At 40.4% G+C, this 22,734-nt stretch overlaps 2 protein-coding genes across 4 annotated transcripts in view; one reads left to right on the plus strand and one right to left on the minus strand.

Annotated features, from left to right (window-relative positions):
* The window catches only part of RBP4 (retinol binding protein 4), a 349,798-nt gene that overhangs the window by 22,475 nt on the left and 304,589 nt on the right, over positions 1-22,734 (minus strand). The window lies entirely within an intron of this gene.
* The window catches only part of PDE6C (phosphodiesterase 6C), a 49,196-nt gene that overhangs the window by 8,960 nt on the left and 17,502 nt on the right, over positions 1-22,734 (plus strand). For both annotated transcript variants that reach the window (XM_075841018.1, XM_075841017.1), the window contains exons 4-13: positions 1,979-2,119; positions 7,057-7,131; positions 8,127-8,191; positions 8,277-8,343; positions 12,267-12,314; positions 12,516-12,665; positions 13,851-13,994; positions 14,074-14,139; positions 16,887-17,033; positions 21,396-21,503. In XM_075841018.1, coding sequence (XP_075697133.1) covers positions 1,979-2,119; positions 7,057-7,131; positions 8,127-8,191; positions 8,277-8,343; positions 12,267-12,314; positions 12,516-12,665; positions 13,851-13,994; positions 14,074-14,139; positions 16,887-17,033; positions 21,396-21,503 — 1,011 coding nt within the window. The remainder of the gene's footprint in view (positions 1-1,978; positions 2,120-7,056; positions 7,132-8,126; positions 8,192-8,276; positions 8,344-12,266; positions 12,315-12,515; positions 12,666-13,850; positions 13,995-14,073; positions 14,140-16,886; positions 17,034-21,395; positions 21,504-22,734) is intronic.

The following is a 22,734-nucleotide window of genomic DNA, read 5'->3' on the forward strand; positions in this document are numbered from 1 at the left end:
GACTACATATTCTCTGTTCTGTAAATGTTCTTCTGCGATGCTTATTGACCTCCTGGATCAGTTGTCACCACTCTGAGAAATATTTGGCAGACAATGTCCCAGGGCTAAAGATAATGCTTTGTAACCCTTTTTATATGGATATTCAACATTTTTTTCATGAATTTCCTTCAATTCTGATTGTGTTCTTATAGAAATGTTGTGTTTTTTTTCTTTTTGTTCCTGGTAAAGGTCAATAGGGTTAGTTCTGCAGATATAAAAGTAACGTGAAATGGCCAAGATGACAAGAACCCTTTAAGTTTTAAAAACTACATCTGTGTCTGAATTAAAGGAGTTTTCCCATCATAGATATTTATGACATATCGATCACTAGATCAGTGGTGCCCATTTCCCTGTTCCTGATAGACAAGTGGTCACACAAGCGTAAACACTTTCCATTATGTTGAATGAGAGATAAATTTGACAGTGCACTGTAATCTTTGTCTCTCCTTCACTATACCATTCTGCTTGGAATGGGGAACTAGACCCCCATTCTTGGAATCACAGAGGTTGAACCCTCATGGTCAGACATTTAAGCATACCCCATAGAAATGTCACAAATGTAAAGCGGTCCTGTAAAGCAGAGAGGGATAAAATTCCTCAACAGCGATGCAAATAAGTTGGTTACAATTATTTTTGTTATAGGTGGTGAAATAGTTAATACATTTATGGGGAAGTAGGTTTTCCACATGGGCGATATTGGTTTTGCTCCTTAAACTAATTCAGTATTAAAGGGGTATGACCAACATCAACAATGATCAAATATCCACAGGATAATTGTTTGATCGCTAGGCGCTTCAACACTAAGACCCCCACTGATAGGAAAAACAGAGGTCCCAAACCCCCGGATCCTTCTCACTACACGACCGCAGTGAGGAGTAGCATGAATGAAGTGGCGATCGAGCATGCACCTACCGCTCCATTCAATGCCTATGGGAATGACGGAAGCAGCTGAGCTCTCTACTCGACTGTTTCCGTCATTCCCTTAGACTATGAATAAAGCAGCAGCGCGTGCTTGACCACTGCTCCATTCAATGTCCTCCTGATTGTGGGCAAGCAGTGTTGAGGAACAGTGGATTCAGGACCCCGTTCTCACTGTCGGTGTGGGACTCAGTAGTGGGGCCCCCAGCGAACAAACAATTATCACCTATCCTGTGGATAGGTGATCATTGGCAATGCTGGGCATACCCCTCTAATGCAAAAAACTGTTATGTGATTTCTAAGGTACCTTTTTGTAATATATTTTATTATAAGGGGTTGTTTGAGATTTTTCAGATCCCCCGCTACAAGCCAGTACTCAGAGCTGCTCCGTAACAGATGTGGCGGTCTCGATTTATCGGAAAGGCCCCCATGTAATACTACATTTGCCCTGCAGTTTTCTCATCTTAGACCTTCATCACATATCCACAGATTGATATGCTGTTACTTAACGCCTACAAACTAGAAGAGCCATGCACATGTGTGGCCAACTATCCATTTCTTTCTCCAGATAGGTGGGGATACGGAGGTGGGATAAGGGGATGTGCTATAAATGTCTAAGATGGGAAACCCTCTATCACTATGGAAAGGGAAGCAGAGTAAAAGTCAACTCCAATACAAATGTATTATTGAATCTGAGCATTACAGAATTTTAGACCTTAAAGTGAAATGATGTTCATAGTTGAAGGTACACTTTAGCAGAGTGAGCCGTCATAATGTGGGAATAATGCTGTCCCAAAAGACTTAAATAACCAATTCGGCACTGCTGTCTCAATATTTGACTAAACTCCCATACAATCACACATAGGTAGTACTGCAAAATATATTATTTATGAGCAAAAAGTAGAAATCTATTTCATATTATAATGAAAAGCAAATAAACACGGTGAAGGTGATATCGATAAGACATGTGGTGTTAATCTCACATGTAACCGTGACCACTGACCATGCTTCCTCTCCACAGATCCTGCTTTGGAGCGCCAACAAAGTGTTTGAGGAACTTACAGACATTGAGCGTCAGTTTCACAAAGCTCTCTACACCGTCAGGATATACTTGAACTGTGACCGCTACTCTGTGGCATTGCTGGATATGACAAAAGAGAAGGTGAGACAGATAGGATATGAATTTCTATGAACCCACCGACCACATCATAAGCAGAGTCTGAAAACAAGACACATAGAGGACTATAGAAAGTAATAAAATGCTAGTCACGTACGCAGAACATTTCACAGGAAAATCTCAGGGAGGAAATACTCAGTGTGGGTTGGCACCCTTATTTTTATAAATTTTTGGCACGCACACCATATCGATCTATCTATCTATCTATCTATCTATCTATCTATCTATCTATCTATCTATCTATCTATCTATCTATCTATCTATCTATCTATCTATCTATCTATCTATCTATCTGTAAAAGAGGGACACTTACTGTATGATATATTATGTGAGAGATCCACATTTTCCTTTATGTCTATATTCTTGTTTTTTTCATTCACACAATAATGTACAATTTGCAGTCTAAGGCTTCTTTTACACTAGTATTGCTATACGTTTTCCTCTGTCGGTAGAGAGGATCGATACATTAAATAGAAAGCAACGGTTCCGTTATAATTACCATTGATTTCCATAGTAATTATTTTGTATCAGTTGCTTTCTGTTTGTCTCTGTTCACTAGGTTTACGTTTTTTTAAACAGAAATAAAAGTGCAGTCTGAAGAACTTTTTGTTTCTGTTCAAAAAACGGCAACCTAGCGAACAGAGACAAACGGAAAGCAACTAATACAAAATAATTACCATTGAAATCAACGGTAATTCTTACGGAACCATTGCTTTCCGTTTAATGTATCGATCCTCTTTTCCTCTGACAGAAGAGAGGTAAATGCATAGTAACGGCAGTGTGAACTTAGCCTAATATGCAGTTAGAAATTAGACAGACATCTGGACAATCTGGAGTAATATAGTAAAAGTATGAATGCAAATCTATTGATCAGGTCAAAAACAAGGACATTTAAAGGGGTTGTCCCACCTTTAAATATCATTCATTGCATAGATCATAAACGAATGAACAATGTTTGCCATTTACATGCTGATAAAAAAAATTATCCAGTGAAGAGTAATGACATTTACTTACATTGTATAGCGCAACCTAGTCTTCAAAGTGTACAACCATGTGCACGTTCACATAATGAGCTGAGAGCTGTGGGACACACATTCTTAGTGTCACGATCCGTGGGTATGTGGACCCACTATACCGCACCGCCGTAGCGGAGTAGCAGCTGGCCAAACAACAGTCATAGTACAAGAGTACCTTTAATAGTCCAGACAGTAATGGAGACTCGTCACAGATGAACTTGTAGACACAAGATGTGGTGTATATCAGCAGGCTTGACCGGTGACACAACACAAATTCAACAGGTTAAGTCACAGGAACAGATATAGCACGGGATATAGGATACAGGTAGCAGGGCACGGGAACAGGATAACACTAAGGGACCATTTGCTAAGACTAACACCGGTAAACACAACAACGCTCAGGCAATGAATGAAAGGGCAGAGCCATTTTTATAGTCCAGGGTGATCATGGGCTAATTACAGATTTTCCTCATGCGTGTGCACTGGCCCTTTAAGGGCAGGCGCAAGCATGCGCGCACCCTACAGGAACTAGTGCAGCGATGCAGAATGAGTGCCGGCGTCTCCCAGGAGTTAGATGCCGCCTGGCACTCACTTGTCCATGGCCGTAGCCGTCGGTGTGCAGTTAAGCACGACAGTCCTCGGCTGTGGACGTTACACTTAGTCACTTTCCACACAGCCAGGTCTCTGCTAATTGATACTCTGTTCACTGCAGTGTGGCCAATAGAAAAAGCTTTCTGCCCTGCTTGTCAGGGAAGGAGCAGAGCCTCTGAGGTAACAGGGCAGTAAAGCTAAAAATACTCTTTCTCAGCTTGTTAGGACTGCAAACCTCTGTATCCTGACAGCTGATATAAACCCTGCACATGTCCACTATAGAAACAATCAGCCTCTATTGTTTCTATCGATCAATCGAAAATCCAGTGAAAAACAAGTTAAGATTTATTAGCCCTTATTAGTGCAACGTTTTAGTTCCACACTGGAACTTTTTTCAAGTGTATTGATACATGTGAAGCAGATATTTAAATGGTGCAAAGCAAATACATTGGTAAATACAAAGTGCCAATTAAAATGACATAGTGAGTATATAAGTGTATAAAACTACATACTGTACTTAAAAAAAGTATTGTATAAGTGTGTATAATAACACATGTGGTACATGTTTGGACTGTTTACAATTTTGGATCAGGTTGCAGTTCCTGGTACCCACCCCACATAGTCAAAGAGTGCTGCTTACTATATTATTTGTTTGCTCTATCCATCTAAATAAACTATGATGTGATGGGATCACAGTCATGAACTACGGGTAGCTCAGTCAGATACACTATTATTACGGAAGTTCGCATAGTCTTTTTCTCTAACTGTAGTTATCAGTTTTGAATATAGGCTTTAAGCTAATAGAAGTCTATCGGTAGAGGAGGGGAAGCAGGAGGGGGGAGCAGGAGCAAAGGGAGGAGACAAACACGCAGCTCATTTATAGAATTCTATGGATGGGGACTGGGGAGCTGGAACAGAGTGAGACACTAAGATAAGCTGCCCATAGAAGTCTATGGAGGGGAAGTGGGGAGCAGGAGTAGAGAGAGATGCAGACATGCTGCCCATATAAGTCTAAGGAGGGGGAGGAAACGGGGAGAATTAGACAGACACGTTGCCTATTCAAGTCTTTAGAGAAGGGAGGGGGAGCACAGTAAGGGTATGTTCACAAGCAGTGGTTTCAGACGTAATTCAGGCGTTTTACGCCTCGAATTACACCTGAAAAAACACCCCTAATACTTCTACAAACATCTGCCCATTGCTTTCAATGGGAATTACGATGTTCTGTTCCCACGAGCCTTTATTTTACGCGTCGCTGTCAAAATACGGCGCGTAAAATGACGGCTGGTCAAAAGAAGTGCAGGGCGTTTTTCATTAACTCCATTGAAAAACAGCTCCAAAAACGGCCGTAAAAAACGCAGCGAAAAACGCGACTTGTTAAAAAAAAGTCTGAAAATCAGGAGCTGTTTTTGCCTGAAAACAGCTCTGTATTTTTAGACGTTTTTGCTCACTGTGTGTGAACATAACCTAAGAGAGGAGACACAGACATGCTGTAATTTGATTTTTCACCCCAGTGCTGGATTATCGGCTACACTTCTCATCACAGCTGTTTAATGTCCTCCATGTTGCAGCATCTACAGTGAAGGAAATAAGTATTTGATCCCTTGCTGATTTTGTAAGTTTGCCCACTGTCAAAGACATGAACAGTCTAGAATTTTTAGGCTAGGTTAATTTTACCAGTGAGAGATAGATTATATTTTAAAAAAAAACAGAAAATTACATAGTCAAAATTATATATATTTATTTGCATTGTGCACAGAGAAATAAGTATTTGATCCCCTACCAACCATTAAGAGTTCATCCTATTCCAGACCAGTTACACGCTCCAAATCAACTTGGTGCCTGCATTAAAGACAGCTGTCTTACATGGTCACCTGTATAAAAGACTCCTGTCCACAGACTCAATTAATCAGTCTGACTCTAACCTCTACAACATGGGCAAGACCAAAGCACTTTCTAAGGATGTCAGGGACAAGATCATAGACCTGCACAAGGCTGGAATGGGCTACAAAACCATAAGTAAGACGCTGGGTGAGAAGGAGACAACTGTTGGTGCTATAGTAAGAAAATGGAAGACATACAAAATGACTGTCAATCGACATCGATCTGGGGCTCCATGCAAAATCTCACCTCGTGGGGTATCCTTGATAATGAGGAAGGTGAGAGCTCAGCCGAAAACGACACGGGGGGAACTTGTTAATGATCTCAAGGCAGCTGGGACCACAGTCACCAAGAAAACCATTGGTAACACATTACGCCGTAATGGATTACAATCCTGCAGTGCCCGCAAGGTCCCCCTGCTCAAGAAGGCACATGTACAGGCCCGTCTGAAGTTTGCAAATTAACATCTGGATGATTCTGAGAGTGATTGGGAGAAGGTGCTGTGGTCAGATGAGACTAAAATTGAGCTCGACAATGACCCGAAACATACAGCCAAGGCAACAAAGGAGTGGCTCAAAAAGAAGCACATTAAGGTCATGGAGTGGCCTAGCCAGTCTCCAGACCTTAATCCCATCGAAAACTTATGGAGGAAGCTGAAGATCCGAGTTGCCAAGCGACAGCCTCGAAATCTTAATGATTTACAGATGATCTGCAAAGAGGAGTGGGCCAAAATTCCATCTAACATGTGTGCAAACCTCATCATCAACTACAAAAACCGTCTGACTGCTGTGCTTGCCAACAAGGGTTTTGCCACCAAGTATTAAGTCTTGTTTGCCAAAGGGATCAAATACTTATTTCTCTGTGCACAATGCAAATAAATATATATAATTTTGACTATGTGATTTTCTGTTTTTTTTTTTAATATAATCTATCTCTCACTGGTAAAATTAACCTAGCCTAAAAATTCTAGACTGTTCATGTCTTTGACAGTGGGCAAACTTACAAAATCAGCAAGGGATCAAATACTTATTTCCTTCACTGTATATATGTGATAGATAGAGGTAGGAGAGCAGATTTCTCTTTGTGTGCAGTGTATAGAAGACATGATAGCAGTTAAGTTCTACCCAGTCGCTTAGAGACAACTGAGAATTAGAGAAAGAGCCTGCAGAGGGGAAAACGGCTACAAAATGCAGAATACGAGTCAAATAATGGCCAGAAATAGTCTTATTCATGTACACAAACATGACAGCTTATTCTGAAAAGTCACCTGAAAAGTTAGGTACAGTACAAAGTGCATCATCGTCGTATTTCTTTTTAATGTAAAGGAATGTCCTATATAAAAACGGACAAGGCTCAACAGAACGAGAGCTTCATGTGCAAATATGATATTTACTGTCATGACAATTTCACTTTTACTTTGATTTTTCTTCCATTTAGGAGTTCTACGAACAATGGCCAATCCTACTAGGAGATGTACTACCTTATAAAGGACCAAAGACCCCTGATGGAAGGGTTTGTAAGGCCTTTGTTCTATGCTACATATTGATGGAAATATCTATAATATGTCTATTTAGTGGCTGTAAAAGCGGTTTGTGTGTGATATTAAACTCTCTCCTCCTGTAGAATTCCCCTATTCCACACAGCGATATTTGGGATCCATGTCACATGGATAATAGATAAGCCGCCCATAGGATTCCCTAGACAAAAAAAATTGTTATGCCGCAACGTACTTTATTACAAAGATAGTCACACAGAAGTTCACAAAGAACCAGCACACTCACCTGTGGTGATACTCTGAATGTATTCTCATTAATATTATACATATATTATAATAATCTTTATATTTCGCCAATATATTCTGCAGATCTTTACAAGGGGTTGCAACAACCAAATAAAATGACAAGTAATAAAAACAAATGAACAAACAAACAAACAATGACACAAAATGAGAGAGGTCCCTGTCCGTAAAAGCTTACAACCAGCCAGTATCTGAACCAACACGGCTATAAAGTGCAGTGATGCGACAAATGTAGCTAGTTAAGGACAGGGTGGAGTGAAGATATTTGTGACCAGGTCAGGTTGTGTATGAACCATGGGTATTGGTTATGTGACTTAGACCTTCTTGAAGAAATTAGTTTTCAATGTGCTCTTAAGACTGGGAATGGTAAGAGCAAGTCTAATGGCCTGGGGAAGCAGATTCTACAGAATAAGTGCAGCACGAGAGAAGTCCTGCTGACGGCAGTTCGAGGATTTATCCATTGTCAAAATTAAGGTTCAATCCAAAAACATAGAACCGCATATTAGCCGTATATGGAGGGAAGGTGTTTTGATCATCGACATTGGCTTCAGTGCTGCAGACATGTAGACATAAAAGAGAGGGATGCTGAATAGTATTTAAGGTAATGACAAACATATATGGTACAAATTATATTTCATTTATTTTTTTGCACTTATTGTCTTGAATTGTTATGAGCAAAAATAAACTGCTGTTTTTCTTTCTTGCTCAGGAAATAAATTTTTACAAGATTATTGATTATCTTTTGCATGGGAAAGAAGAAATCAAAGTCATCCCGTAAGACATTAACCCCCGTACCACATGTTATTGTTTAATCACGCCATTGCTCTACACTTACTTTTATTATGTGTTGTCATTAAAGCACCCCCCCTGAGGATCATTGGTCTCTTGTCAGTGGGCTGCCCAGCTATGTTGCCGAAAATGGAATGGTAAAAGCAATTTTCTATAATATTCACGGTTATATTTAATATGTATGTGTTGGTTAAACTTATAAAGAACATCTTCCTAATATATACTTAAACTCAGAATTGCTCCCGGCAAATGGGAACAATCTGACAATAAAGCTAGGAGTGCATTCAGCCCCCCCACTAGAGGGATTTTAGTGTTTACTTTTTATACATTAATAATACAGTATGCATGGAGCTCCTAAGCTCCCTCTAGTGGTGGCCCACGAAAGCCAGCATTTAGTATTTTTATTTTTTTTAATAAAAACATTTTATTTCGATTTTTTCCAAAAAGAGAAAAAAAACACAAGAACGGATGTACAACCAGTCAAAGATGGAACACGTGTGCAGAAAATAGTCTCTATAATGTGAAAAACATGAAATTACACTGGCACTGCAAATATACAGTACACACACATACATTTTACATTAAGAGGAAAACATTAGCAAAAATTTAGGCTAAAATAAATGTACAGTTCCTGACATGTAATTACACATACAATGGGCATAAAAAGATAATGAGAAATCTAAGATACTCTCCAGCAGGTATGAGATGAAATAAAGTGATAAAGGACTTCAGTCTAAGGCTGGGTTCACACAACCTATTTTCAGGCATAAACGAGGCGTATTATGCCTCGATTTACACCTGAAAATAGGGCTACAATACGTCGGCAAACATCTGCCCATTCATTTGAATGGGTTTGCCGACGTACTGTGCAGACGACCTGTAATTTACGCGTCGTCATTTGACAGCTGTCAAACGACGACGTGTAAATTGACTGCCTCGGCAAAGAAGTGCAGGGCACTTCTTTGCAACGTAATTTGAGCCATTCTTCATTGAAGTCAATGAAGAGCAGCTCAAGATTTATTTACGAGCGTCACAGACGCCTCGCATAATGCGAGGAGGAGCTTTTACGGCTGAAACGAGGCAGCTGTTTTCTCCTGAAAACAGTCTGTCTTTTCAGACGTAAAAGCCTCTCATCGTGTGCACATACCCTAAACGTGGGCTAGACAGTTTAGGAAGGAATACTTGTACATGGTAAAGAAGATAAATAAACCTGAGAACTGGGTCACACAAATGGGACGGTCATAAAATGTACATTTACGGGGTATAGTCCGGACAAAACATGTTTTACAAAGGTAGAGGAGGACCAGTAGTGCCAGGATTTGTGGAAAATCTGTCATTTGTTTCTATGGAGAGCTAGCATACGTTCATAGCTTACATTAACGCTGCGTTCAATATATCAAATCTGAGAGATAATGAAAGATATCGAGGAATTTTGAAGGGGCTCAAAGGGCAACTTGGTAAGCGAGATCTAAATGAAAGAAATTTGTGAAAGTCTAATTTGCTTAGTCGATAGGATGTAGAAAGATCTACGAAGGTGCGAAATAAAGTAGTTGTATAAAGGTCTTCGACAAAATGAAGAGCTCCAGCGTGCCATGCTGATATAGTAAGGTTTTGTATTGCTCTTTCTGGATATTAAATTGGTCTATTTATCGAGTGAGGTGGTCCAATGGGTGACATTTGTTTCACAAAGGCATCCCATGTAGAAATAGAAAGATGAATGACCGGATAGGGATGTTTGACTAGCTCACTAGGCATGGAGGGCAATAATAGTATTTCCTGCAAGGAACGGCATGAGGAAAGTTGTGATTCCATTTCGGCCTACTGTTTGGATGAGTTGGTTGACCGCCACCATTTGAGTTGTTCTAATATGCAGGGTTTGTGATATGATTGTAAGCTGGGAACTCACATACCTCCATGTTTTAAAGATCTAGATAACGTTGCAAATGATATTCTCTTTTTCCTTGCGTTAAAAGCGTTAAAAATAGATTAAAAAAATGGTTAGGGGTAATGTACAAAAGAGGTATAAAATTCTAGGCAAAATCAGCCCACGATGATTCTACGTTTGATCATGTGGACAGATCGTTGTCCAAAGAGGCAATAATCGTCTTACATTTTTGGCCACTAGGTTAGAGGTAGAGAATGTAAGGTGTGTGCCGAGATATGGAATAGAGTAGAGACTCCATCGGAAAGGGAACTCATGTTTAATGCGTTTAGAAAGTGAACCTGGTACGTGCATGCCCAAGATTTCAGATTTTGTGGCTTAAGTTTACAGTAAGAGAACCGACTGAATTGGGACAGGGTATTCTACACCGCACTGAGCGAAGTCAAAGTGTCTGTTAGGGCCAAAATTATGTCTTTGGCAAATAATCCGATGTTATGCGAGCGGGAATGCACCTGAAAACCTTTTATGACTGAGTTGGACCTTATGGCTTCAGTTAATGGTTCTATTATAAGTATGAATATTAATGAAAATAAGGTACAACTATGTCTAGTACCGTTAGAAATATCAAACGTCTTAGACATAAATCCAGTTGTTAGGACTGTGGCAACGGGAGAACTATATAATGCCTTTATAGCCTGTAAGATAATACCTTGAAAACTGAACTTCTGAAGTGCTGATAAAGTGTAATTCGAACGCCTTCCCCACGTCCAAAGTGAGAAGCAGAGAAGGCGTCCGACATCTCCCCGACCACTGCAAGAGGTTAAAAAAAATCTTTGCGTACCGTCAGGTGCCTTCCTTCCCTTAATACACCCCACAAGGTCAAGCTTCACAAAAGATAGGAAAATGTTAAGTAGATGTTAAGCTAGAAGTTTTGCGTACAATTTCGCATCAACATGAAGGAGCAGCATCGGTCTAAAGATGGAAGGGGAAGTTGGGTCCTTACTGGGTTTAGGAAGTTCACTGTTGTAGCTTGGAGCGTTTCTTTAGGCAGTGAACCTCTCGTAGATGCCTTGGTAAAAACTGAACATAAATATGGGGAAAGTTCAGAATGAAATGTCTTAAAGAAGCACTCCCACAACATTTTTTATTCTCTGGCCCGTTGGAAAGGCACATTATGTAAATTGTGGTGAAGGTAATCTTACCGGTGACGGTATTTGTGAGTTTTCCGCTTCCTTCTGGTCCTCAGCTGTGTCATGTGACCAGCAATAAAACTCTCCAACTGCCACAGCATCTCATGTGTGGACAGGAAGTCAGTTTCTCCATTCATTCCTAGTATCAGAGTCACATCGAGGCTGTGCTAGTAATGAATGGAGAAACTCACTTCCTGTCCGCACATGAGACGCTGTGTCAGTTGGAGAGTCCTATAGCTGGTCACATGATGCAGCCGAGGACCAGAAGGGAGGGGATAACTCACAAATACAGCCACCGGGAAAAAGATTACCCTTACCACAATTTACATAACGTTCCTCTCTAATGCCCCAGACAATAAAAAATGTTGTGGGAGTGCTCCCTTAAAGTATTTATTCGCAAACCCGTCAGGGCCAGGTGCCTTATGTGCTTTAAGAGAGCGGATTGCACCGTCTACCTCTACATGTGAGATCGAGGAATTTTAAGCCTCTCTTTGAATTATTGTTTTTACTCATCAAATTTTAGTTTTTTTTAGCCACAAGGGAGGATGGTGTAGTTGCGTTTAGTATATTTTAGGTACTGCTCAAATTTGTAGAATATAGTCTATAGCCTAAGTCAATTTCTGGAGCACATCCAGAGTGGAATTTTGTTTTTGCTGACTTTGCATGTTGAATTTTAAGTACGTGTCTATGCAGGGGATTTGGAGTTTTGTATCGGAAAAATTAAACTTAAGCTGGTGCTATATGATGATATATTAAGAAATTAATTAGAACAGAATTCACTTACTTAGGTTAAAAGAAGCAAAGTGTTATACAAGGGTGGAAATTCACTTTAGGTAGGGGAGCTGCTTCCCTGTCGGTAGAGGCTGTTTTATAACAGCCTGAGTTTGCTTCTCTGTATGTTTCAATATTAATCCGATTTAAATAATAAATTCATCACATATTCTTTGTGCTCACTTACTTTATATTATTTATTTTTTTCACATTTTAGATTTGCAACATGATGAATGCACCCGCAGATGAATACTTTAAATTTCAGGTGAGAAAATGATCATATACATTTTTTATTTCTTATATTTTGCCCAATTTTAATAAAATTGTAGATTTAGGTTCAGAGCGGTGAGTATTCCTCTCCTGTCTAGAAATACATTATTATATTCAGAATCTGTTCTTTTTGTGGAGCTTTAGAGAATATGTTTGTGTCGAAACAATAAATGGGCGGTTTGCTTTTTCATTGTAGAAAGAGGCGGTGGATGAGACGGGATGGATAATTAAAAATGTCCTGTCCCTTCCCATTGTAAACAAAAAGGAGGAGATAGTTGGTGTGGCTACATTCTACAACAGGAAGGACGGAAAACCATTTGATGAATACGATGAGCAAATCACTGAAGTAAGGAGTCAACATTGCAATATAATGATAAGGCCTTATTCACACGAGCTTGTCAGATTTACATCCGCAAAAAACGGGCCATTTTTCATGCATATGACTGTCCGTGTTGCGTCAGCGTGGTTTCCGTTTGTCATCCAATTTTCTCCTCCGTGTTTCTCTGCAAGCACGTCCTGGTTTTACGTTTTTGTTTTTTTCCTGTATTACTGATGCGTGAAAAACAGAGAGCACACGGATGTCGTCTGTGTTCTGTCCGTGTTTTTCACACACCCATAGACTTGAATGGGCCATAGAAACAGACCGGAACAGGACATGCAGTGAGTTTCACGCAACGGACAGCCCCATTGAATTGCATTGGTCCGTGTGCTGTAATTTAAATGGACAGCACACAGACGTGAAATACGTTTTTGTAAATAAGGCCTTATAATAATGTGCTATTTTGACCCAATAAATTTGGGTCAAAGTATAAGTATAGATACAACATTATCACACTAATTTATTAAGATAGATAAATAGATGGAGATGAGATTAATGATAATTTGTGGGTGAAATATTTCCATGAATACTTGGTGATAACTGGCATGTTCGAATTTTTGACCATTTGTTAACTTTCAGACCACTACTGAAGAACGAGCTGGTTATAGTCCCAACCTACAATAAAAAAAGTGGTTGTTCATACTACATAAAAGTGACTAAAAGTTACGGAAATCTTTGAGTTAGTGTACTCTGAGTTTTTTGTAACTCATATACAGTTTCATCGATCTGCATTTGTGCTCATCTCTCCATTGAAGACCAGGAGCATATCATTGTTTGGATCAGTGGTCTACCATCTGCTTGGTCCCTACTGATCTGACTTTCATGACCTGCCTGGTTAACACAGAACTGAAGTCAACCACTGAACTCTAACCCAACCACAGAACAATATTTTACTGTAATAAAGTGCAGAGCACACAGAAGTGAAGCTGGAGGAACCAGGGATAGATGTCCAACCAGCACATAATGATGATATCCAGTCACAACATGGGTTTCTACGAGTCAATTACAAATAATAAATGTAAAGACTTGGACTGGTTGAATCTTAGGTCATATTAGAGGTTCATAGTAGTGGCTATAGTCGGGTGACTACATGGGACAATCTGATATATTTGTCTTGTGTCAAAGTACTCACATCATCTTTTTTTATTCCAGACCCTGACCCAGTTTCTAGGATGGTCGGTTCTGAACACTGATACATATGACAAAATGAATAAACTAGAAAACAGAAAAGACATTGCCCAGGAGATGCTGATGTACCAAATGAAGTGCACACCTCTAGAACTTCAGAGTATTTTGGTAAATGTCTTCAGGTTGTTTTCTACTTTGGAACAAGACTGAAATGCGGCATCTAACCAAGACAATGTTTCCATTTTAGAAAACAAAAGAAAAGTTAAATAAGAACGTAGACGACTGTGAGCCGAAAGATCTTGTGAAGATACTGGTAAGATTATTGCAAGAACAAGACAGTAGATACATTGTGGCTACAGATACTGGACAACAACATGTGAGATGTTCCAATGCAGGACAGGTGGTGCTCCTTCAACTGCTCCACCTACTTCACCACAAATGAACAGAAACTGTACTAAGCACCACCAAGAGATTTCTTTAGGGCTCATGCACATGACCTTATTGTACAGATCCATAATACAGCACCCTTAGAAATATGTGTAACTCCGTATGCCTCCGATTTCATATGGAGGCATACAGAGGCTTTTTCTCAAAGCTAAGTTCGAATCTGTTAGGACAATTTTTTTTTTTGCATGTTTTACTACATGCCATATCACTATTGAAGATAACATGGCGCCATATGTAGGTACCATACTGCACCACACAGAGTGCCTATGGATCCATAATATGGAACCGTAGAGAATCCGTATGCTATCATACAGCTTTTGTGTACGTAGTTTTGCCATGTATATCAGGTCTTAGGCCTGATTTACACGAGCGTGTGCGTTTTGCGCACGCAAAAAATGCGGCATTTGCGTGCGCAAAATGCACTTAACAGCTGCGTGTGTCATCAGTGTATGATGCGTGGCTGCGTGATTTTCGCTCAGCCGCCATCGTTATGACACTCCGTTTGGATGTTTGTAAACAGAAAAGCACATGGTGCTTTTCTGTTTACATTCAGAGTTTGACAGCTGTTGCGCGAATCACGCAGTTTGCACGGAAGTGCTTCCGTGCGACCTGCGTGGTTTTCACGCACCCATTGACTTCAATGGGTGCGTGATGCGTGAAAAACGCTGAAATATAGAATATGTCGTGAGTTTTACGCAGCGCACTCACGCTGCGCAAAACCTACGGACTGTCTGCACTGCCCCATAGAGTAATATAGGTGAGTACGACACGCGTGAAAAGCACGCGCTTCGCACGCCCGTATATTACGCTCGTGTAAATGATGCCTTATGGTGATCTCATCACCACATTGTTGACTTCCTAGTTCTTGTTCACAATTGTAGATGTATCAAGATGCTTCTTATTGCTGTTAGACCTACTTAAAAATTTGAACAGGAGCTCAAAGGGGTTGTCTAGTTTAGAAAAACATTTACCCTATTAGGGTACGCAGAATTTTAGAAATGCTAAAATTCCCATATTTGAGACACTCGTCATTAAAAATGCATGTAAAATGCCTCAAATATGCCCTAACAGAGATTATTTTAGGAAAGCCCTGTTTTTTTTTTGGATTGTTAGACTCAAGCCCATCTCTTTAAGGAGTTTTCTAGGATGCATGTTTTTTATTTAGCCATCTTATTCCTGAAGAATAGGGCTTAGCAATACTAGCGCCTACTGAACTGAGCGCCACTGCAAGTCCCCTCCTCCCTCCCAGCCTGTGCCGGTATTTTTGCATAATAAAAGTGTGTACGAAGTGGTACTATCTATTGGGATTGCATACTCCTCCTTTGCCTGGAACTTTTAGCCCTAGGGAACCTCAGCAGTGCTATGACTAGGTCAAGCAGGAGATTGCAGCGGGCATTCTCTGTCTGAGGCTAAGTTGCAAATCACACTTGGTGTGAAGTTACACACACTAAAACTACACCCACTTTTTACCCCCGATGTGGCGTATTTATACATGCTGATGTTGTGATATTTTTGGTCCTGTTTTCCTACAAACCGGCAGATGTAACTAGCTCTGAAATTTGGCTGGTATTTTTAGGTGGAAAAGTTGGCAACCTTAGCTCTAGGCGATGCTTTCCCTGCTCCAGTTATGCCACATACAGTATGTGACATGGCCTCACTGTGCAATGTGCTGATGTCCTGTACATTGCACATGCTGCAAGGGTAGGGGGCCATGTATGGACATGAGCGCTGTTGCAATGTTTACATGTGCCCCTGTGATCACAGAACCATAAATGTGAGTGCTGGCCGCTAGAGTTGAATGGTAAAGGATTAATTTCAAAGCCAATAAATCAATATGTTTTGCACTTTAAACGGAATGTATGACCAGACTAAATGCCTCCTTGTGCCCAAGTATTTGTTTAAAGAAGTTTTCTGGTTCTTTTAAATTGATGGCCTATCCTTAAGATAGGCTATGAATAGGGGGTTTCGACTTCGGCATTTCCGCTGATGTTTAAAGTGGCCGCTACTAAAAGTAGTAGTGGCTGTGCTTGGTATTACATCTCAGTCTAATTCTCTTGAATGTGACAAAGCTTTAGCGATTTGTAATACCAGGCACAGTCGCTACTAAAAGTGCGGAGTTGTGCCTGGTACACAATAAAGGGGATGCGGCACTTGACGGAGCCCCTTCAAATAGCCTCTTCAAACGACCCCTGCCGATCTAATATTAAAGAACTGGAAAGCCCCTCTAAGTAGGTGTAGTATGCTGCACTATTGTGGCCCACAAAGAGCAAGTAGAACCTATACGAAAAGAAGTGAAATGTGAAACGAGTCTAAAAAATGTTACAGTTAGGCAGTGACAATATTAACAATATACACCCTGTTCAATCTGAAACACCCTGAGAATTTTTTTTACATTATTTGTTAAAATATACTGTATAACACAGTTCTGGCACAAACCTCATCTCCCCGGTACATCACCCGAACACCTTTGTGGATTTTTTTTTGTCCTGTATTATCAAACAGCCTATAAAAGCAGTGACACACCTTAGGAAAACAATTCCATAAGTTAAGGAAAGTATTAGACCCGACTAATAGGATCCATCTGCTCACCAGTGTTTATCTTCTTTTGAACAGAAAGAAGAGCTGCCAGACCCAGCGGCGCTGGATCTCTATCAATTCCACTTTAGTGACCTGCCGGTGTCCGAACACGAGCTGATCAAGAGCGGCATACGACTATTTGTAGAAATAAACGCTGTGGATAAGTTTAAGGTGCCTGCAGAGGTAAATAGACTTTCATGGATCCTGCTGTCTTCAGTGTAATGATATTATATTGACATTGTTTATGTGAAGCAAAAAGCACAAAGCTGATCGTACTAGAGCTTACAGGCAGCCAAATGTACGGCGATGTGCCTGGGTGAAGGGGATAAGCGCCGCGGACCCTTCATTCAGCTGATCGGTGGGAGTGCTGGGAGTCAGACCCCCATCAATCTGATATTGATGGCCTGTCCTAAGAATAGGCCACTAATATTCATTTTGGAACCCTCCCCCCCTTTTATAGGTAAATTTCATTAAGACCTCTGAAAAATGAAGGAACACAAAATACATAATACAATAGTAATGTATGAGAGCTGTTACAGATGTGCCAAATTACAGAGGTCGGGAAGTAACCAAGTAGCAGGATATATACAGTCATGATGTGACATATAGACACCGTGAAGATACAGCTTTTCAATGTAGCAGATGGAAGGAATTAATAGTCAAGCACAGTCCATAGCAAAAATCCAGATGGAGGACTGAGCAGAGTGGAAGACAGAGGGCGATATTCACAGGAGCAAAGTCTAAATTAGAGGAGAAGATAACTAGGGGTTAAAGACTGATATGTGGGTTGGCTATCTAGGAATGCCAGATCTTGGAGAATTTGTCCGGGTATCCCCTGGCCTCATTGGTAAGTTTAAAAAGGTGGAGATTAGTGTTAACCATGGAGATCCACGCTTGTAGTGTAGGAAATTTGGGATTCTTCCAGTGTGTGAGAATAGTCTTTTTAGCATAAAATAAAAGGAACACCAAGGGATATGTCCAAAGAGCAAATAATCTACACCAAAATTCCTATACAGCCACCAAAACTTGACTGTGTTAGAAGACCACAAAAGTTGAAGCATATAAAAAACTAGATTATATTAAGACCCATGTTAAAAATTACAGCAATAGCATAAAAAGAGGGGGGTAAAAAAGTCCAAACAGATATGCAAACGCTGAGTGGGCTACTGGCAATGCAGATGAACAATGGGGTAACCAGTTGAAATATGCCAGGAGCCCGCTTACACAAGCAATGTGTTTCACCACAATGCTTTGTCAGGGGGAATGACACTTATCAAGTTTTGGTGCTTATAAAATAAAAGGAGCATCAAAAGTGACCTGGACGCCACAGGGTGTGTAAGTTCCTCAACCAAGGGCAGTAAACAGACTTTGGGGTCCAATACTCTCGGAAGACCTATCTTAAGTTCAATATATTCCATGACGTCTATCCATTGATAATCGGACTGTCCCAAAACATATGTAAAAAAAAGAGCCATCTGCTCCAAAGAAACGAGGGCAAGTGATAGAGGCTGATCTTCCCTTTCTAAACAATTTAGCAGGAGTGTAATAGATTTGATGAAAAAATGTCACCACTACAAGACGGTCTTTGGCTGAAATAAGAGGGCCAGTCAAGGAGTCTAATAGTTCCTCGAGTTCGTCAGCATTTAGAGAGGGGATATTTTAGACCAAGCCTTATTAAGTTTTTTAGAGGATACACTTAATTGCTTATAAACTAGGGACAAGCGTTGCCCAGTCCTCCAAAGGGGAGGTACACATTCTGACATTATAAACGGCAAATTGCGACCAGAGAGCATGTCTAACCTGAAAATATCAAAATCTCATGTGGGGGGGGGGGGGGGGACCTGATGTTTAAAGTTAAGCTAACATGAAGGTGACTACTTTGTCCTCCATAAAACATCCCCCAAAGTCAGAATACCTAGGGCTGTCCACTCACCGTGGTCAGAGAGTCTACGTTAATGTATCTAGGAGGACAAGAGGAGTCAGGGTCATCATGGTCAGGGAGTGTACAGAGCAGCGTAGCAGATGACCAAGTCCTCTCCACAGGTGGAATAGCTTTAAGGACCACTGCATACCTGCAAAGTCGTTTTTTGGGAGAGCCAATCTATACAGAGAGTTGCCTTATAAGAACCCAGAAGAAAAATCACCACACAACCCCACAAAAAAGTGAACAGATGGAAAAAGCTCAACTTTCCTTGTAGTCTAAGTGACCAAATTGAGAACAAATAGGTAGGTATTTAAGGACTGTTATGGCATACAAGATATACCATAAAAGAATGATCAGAAGGTCCCAACTGCTGGGACCCCCAATGATCTCAAGAATGGGGGTGGTGTGTCCTTGTTCCAGGCTGGGATGACCACGTGTTACTGTCCATAGTGAAGTGAAAGTGTATACTCTTTTTAAAGGGCTTAAAGGGAATGTGTTGCCAGCAAAACATGTTTTTTTTTTTTTTAATTAAACATTTAGTGTGTAGGTGATTAAACATTGTTCAAATTTTTTTTATTTTTTTCACGAGTCAGGGAATATTATAAATTCGATTCTAATTTATAATATTTCCCATTGCTGGTCACTAGATGGAGCTATTCCCAAAATTTCAGCATTGCATGTGGTAAAGCAACCACATTGCTTTTTGCTGCAAAATTGGGAAAAAAGCACTCGCTCTAGTGAGCTCTGAGAATCCCCCCCTCCTTTATCCTGGCTAGTGCCGGAATAAACGAGGGGATTGAACGGTCTAACCTCCTACACTGTGTGTCGCCATTTTTTGAGCTAACACACAGTGTAGTAGGTTTACATACAGTAGTAAACACACACAAACACGAACATACATAGAAATCTCTTACCTGCTCCTGCCGCCGCGGCTCCCTCCGGCCCGTCCGCTCCGTCTGCTGCCGCTGGTCTAAGTGCACAAGTCCGGAAGCCGCGACCGGAAGTAGTAATCTTACTGTCCGGCCGCGACTTCCGGTCCACAGGAAAATGGCGCCGGACGGCGCGCATTTCAAATTGGACACAGAAGTGGATGGGACAGGCCCCGTTCGCAGTCCCTATGGGACTGTGGCTGCCGTATTCCATGTCTGTATGTGTCGTTAATCGACACATACAGAAATTGAAAAAAAAATGGCAGCCCCCATAGGGAAGAAAAAGTGAAAAAATAGAAAAAAGTAACACACAAACACACAAATAAATAAAAACGTTTTTAATAAAACACTAACATTAAACTGATATGAACATTTTTTTTGTGGTGACACTGTTCCTTTAAAGGGGTTATGTCAAAAATAGTAGCCAGCCCAGCGATCCGCTTCAGAACCTCCCTGCAATGAACTGCAGCTGGCTATAGATTTCCCCTGCAGTGGTTGCTATATGTAGTATTACATTCCGGCCATTGAAATTAATAACCGACTATGTAATGCATTGATGAGAATGGGTCCGCAAAAAGGAGAAGGCGTTCATTGCTATCGGCTATCTGCTTTGGTTAATTAGGCATATGGAAAGGGGTTGCTTCTAGTTGTGCCTTTATCTTAGTTACATTATGTTTTGCTACTTTTTTTCAAATTTACATTGAATGGGAATGGAGAGGGAGATTTGCCAAAGTCTATTCACTGACAGGCCAAATCTATTTTGAAATGAATGGCTTCAGGGCAGGGATCGGCAGCTCTAAGATCCAAATAATGCGCTTTCTGCAAGCCTTGGGATGTGGCTTTATCATTGCTTGTGGGACTTCTGCCCAATGTTTATATACAAAGCCAAATACAAGCGTTAGAATTCATTCTCAAATAACCTGAAGTCATGTAACATGAAAGAAAAACTTTTTTCTCTTGTTCCAATGCATCTAAAATGTAAAATGAAGTAAACTTTGCAAATATTCTTAAGTAAAAGTATCCTATCGTTTTGTGTCTGGAGCTCCTATGCATATCTATGCATCTTTGTGGATACAGAATACAAACAACACCAAACAGCCGTACTATCGTGGATGCAAAAATGAAAATAAATATTAATGTGGCTCCCCATCTTTGAATGAGCCATTTCATGCAGTCAAAAGGGTTCACATGTTGGTGTTTTTCTGCCCATAGACTTGTAAGAGGAACGTCCTGCATTGAACAAATCATAGAGGCTCATTTGGTATTTTTGCCCGACAGGTCTGGCATCCACAATGGTTTTATAGGGTGCCCTTCATTATGGATCTCCAATTTGTTGGAGGGGACCTTTAATTTGACGTTATGACAACTATGTATATAATTGTATTCTGGCACCTTACCGATGCTCTAAATGTAAGAAAGTCGTCTTCCCCTTTAATTATGATCAGTATGAAACCTGCTAGGAAGCTCATACGTTCTTACACTGTATTGGATTGGATTTCCTTATGTTTTTCTAATTTATTCCCACAGCAAACAATATAATGGAATCAAAACTTGGTTTCCCACTTAGTTGACCCCATTGTGTATATAATTTCCATACCATTGGTCAATGAAGAAGAGTTCATCTGGCCATCCAACACTAGTTAAATAAGCTAAAAGATAAAAACCATGTGATAAATATATTTTCTTTACTAGGTCATGACAAAATGGATGTATACCGTGAGAAAAGGCTACCGGGACATAACGTATCACAACTGGCGGCATGGGTTTAATGTGGGCCAAACAATGTTTACCCTACTAATGGTATGTAATGTTTCAGTAGACATCTCATTGAACGTGTTTGGATAAATGTTAAGGTTTTAAAAATGAGCCATCCGTACTCCCGACACGTCTGTTCTAGTAAATACTTGGATTTCATATGAAATAACAATTCTAAAGCATCTTTTCTTAGAACTCTGCATTTCGCCATTCCTCTGTTAATCCTCCTGGAAATGTATGAATAAACTGACCACTAGGTATTACTATTCACCTTGTCAATAGGGCTCATTATCTAATCTATATAAAAACTTCCTGATCTGGTCACTATGAACTGTATATGGTTTTATCAAGTAAACAGTGATCGCCTCGCTAAGTAGGGTAAATTTTTTTTGCAATACGCCAGCCTATTTTTCTGTGGAAAGGTCTGTTAAAGCATATGGACGAACGTTCTTTTTTTTTATTATTGGTCAAATTGACAAATGGTGGGGCCTCAAATGACTCCATCAAAGGGCCTGGTCAAGGGGCAGACACTCAAGTTAAACTTTTTCATACGGCCGTATTTGCAGCCTTTTTTTTCCCACATATATTTTCATGGGACGATACCACGAAGAAGAAAACAGAGCATTGGTGTCCCATTTATTTTTCAGGAACTTTTTATTGGGTGTGATTGAGTCTTAAAGGGGTTTTCCCATCAGGGACAATTATGGCATATCTACAGGATATGCCATAAATGTCAGATAAATGTTGGTCCCAACCTTAAACCCCATTCTACCTATCTCTGTTCCCGCTGCCTTCCGGGCCACTTCGTAATTTTCGATCATGTAATCAGGAAAACAGCGTTGTTCGCTGAGCTACCATGTATTCGTATCTCCCGTAGAAGTAAATGGCACTTACGGAAGCAGCGTAGCACGAGAGCTACGCTGTTTCCGTAACTGCCATTCACTTCTATGGAAGTTAATAAAACCGTTTTCGTAATTAACATATAATCAGGAAGTGGCCCGAGAGGCAGCGGGAACTGAGAAAGGTAGAACGGGGTTTACGGGGCCCCGTTCCAGAGATAGGTGCGGATCCCAGTGGTAGGACCCGCATCTATCTGACATTTATGGCATATCCTTGGCCCTGCATTATTTCTTGGGCAATTGGCCTGGGGCCTAGTAGTATTGAGGAACTTATAGCAATGTTATTATACATTACCTTTATGTATTCACTGTATGGCACTATTATATGCACACTATATCGTAGTGTTATATGGGCACTGTATGGTGGTATTATTTAG

The sequence above is a fragment of the Rhinoderma darwinii genome, chromosome 11 (assembly GCF_050947455.1).
Source record: "Rhinoderma darwinii isolate aRhiDar2 chromosome 11, aRhiDar2.hap1, whole genome shotgun sequence".
Taxonomy (NCBI): domain Eukaryota; kingdom Metazoa; phylum Chordata; class Amphibia; order Anura; family Rhinodermatidae; genus Rhinoderma; species Rhinoderma darwinii.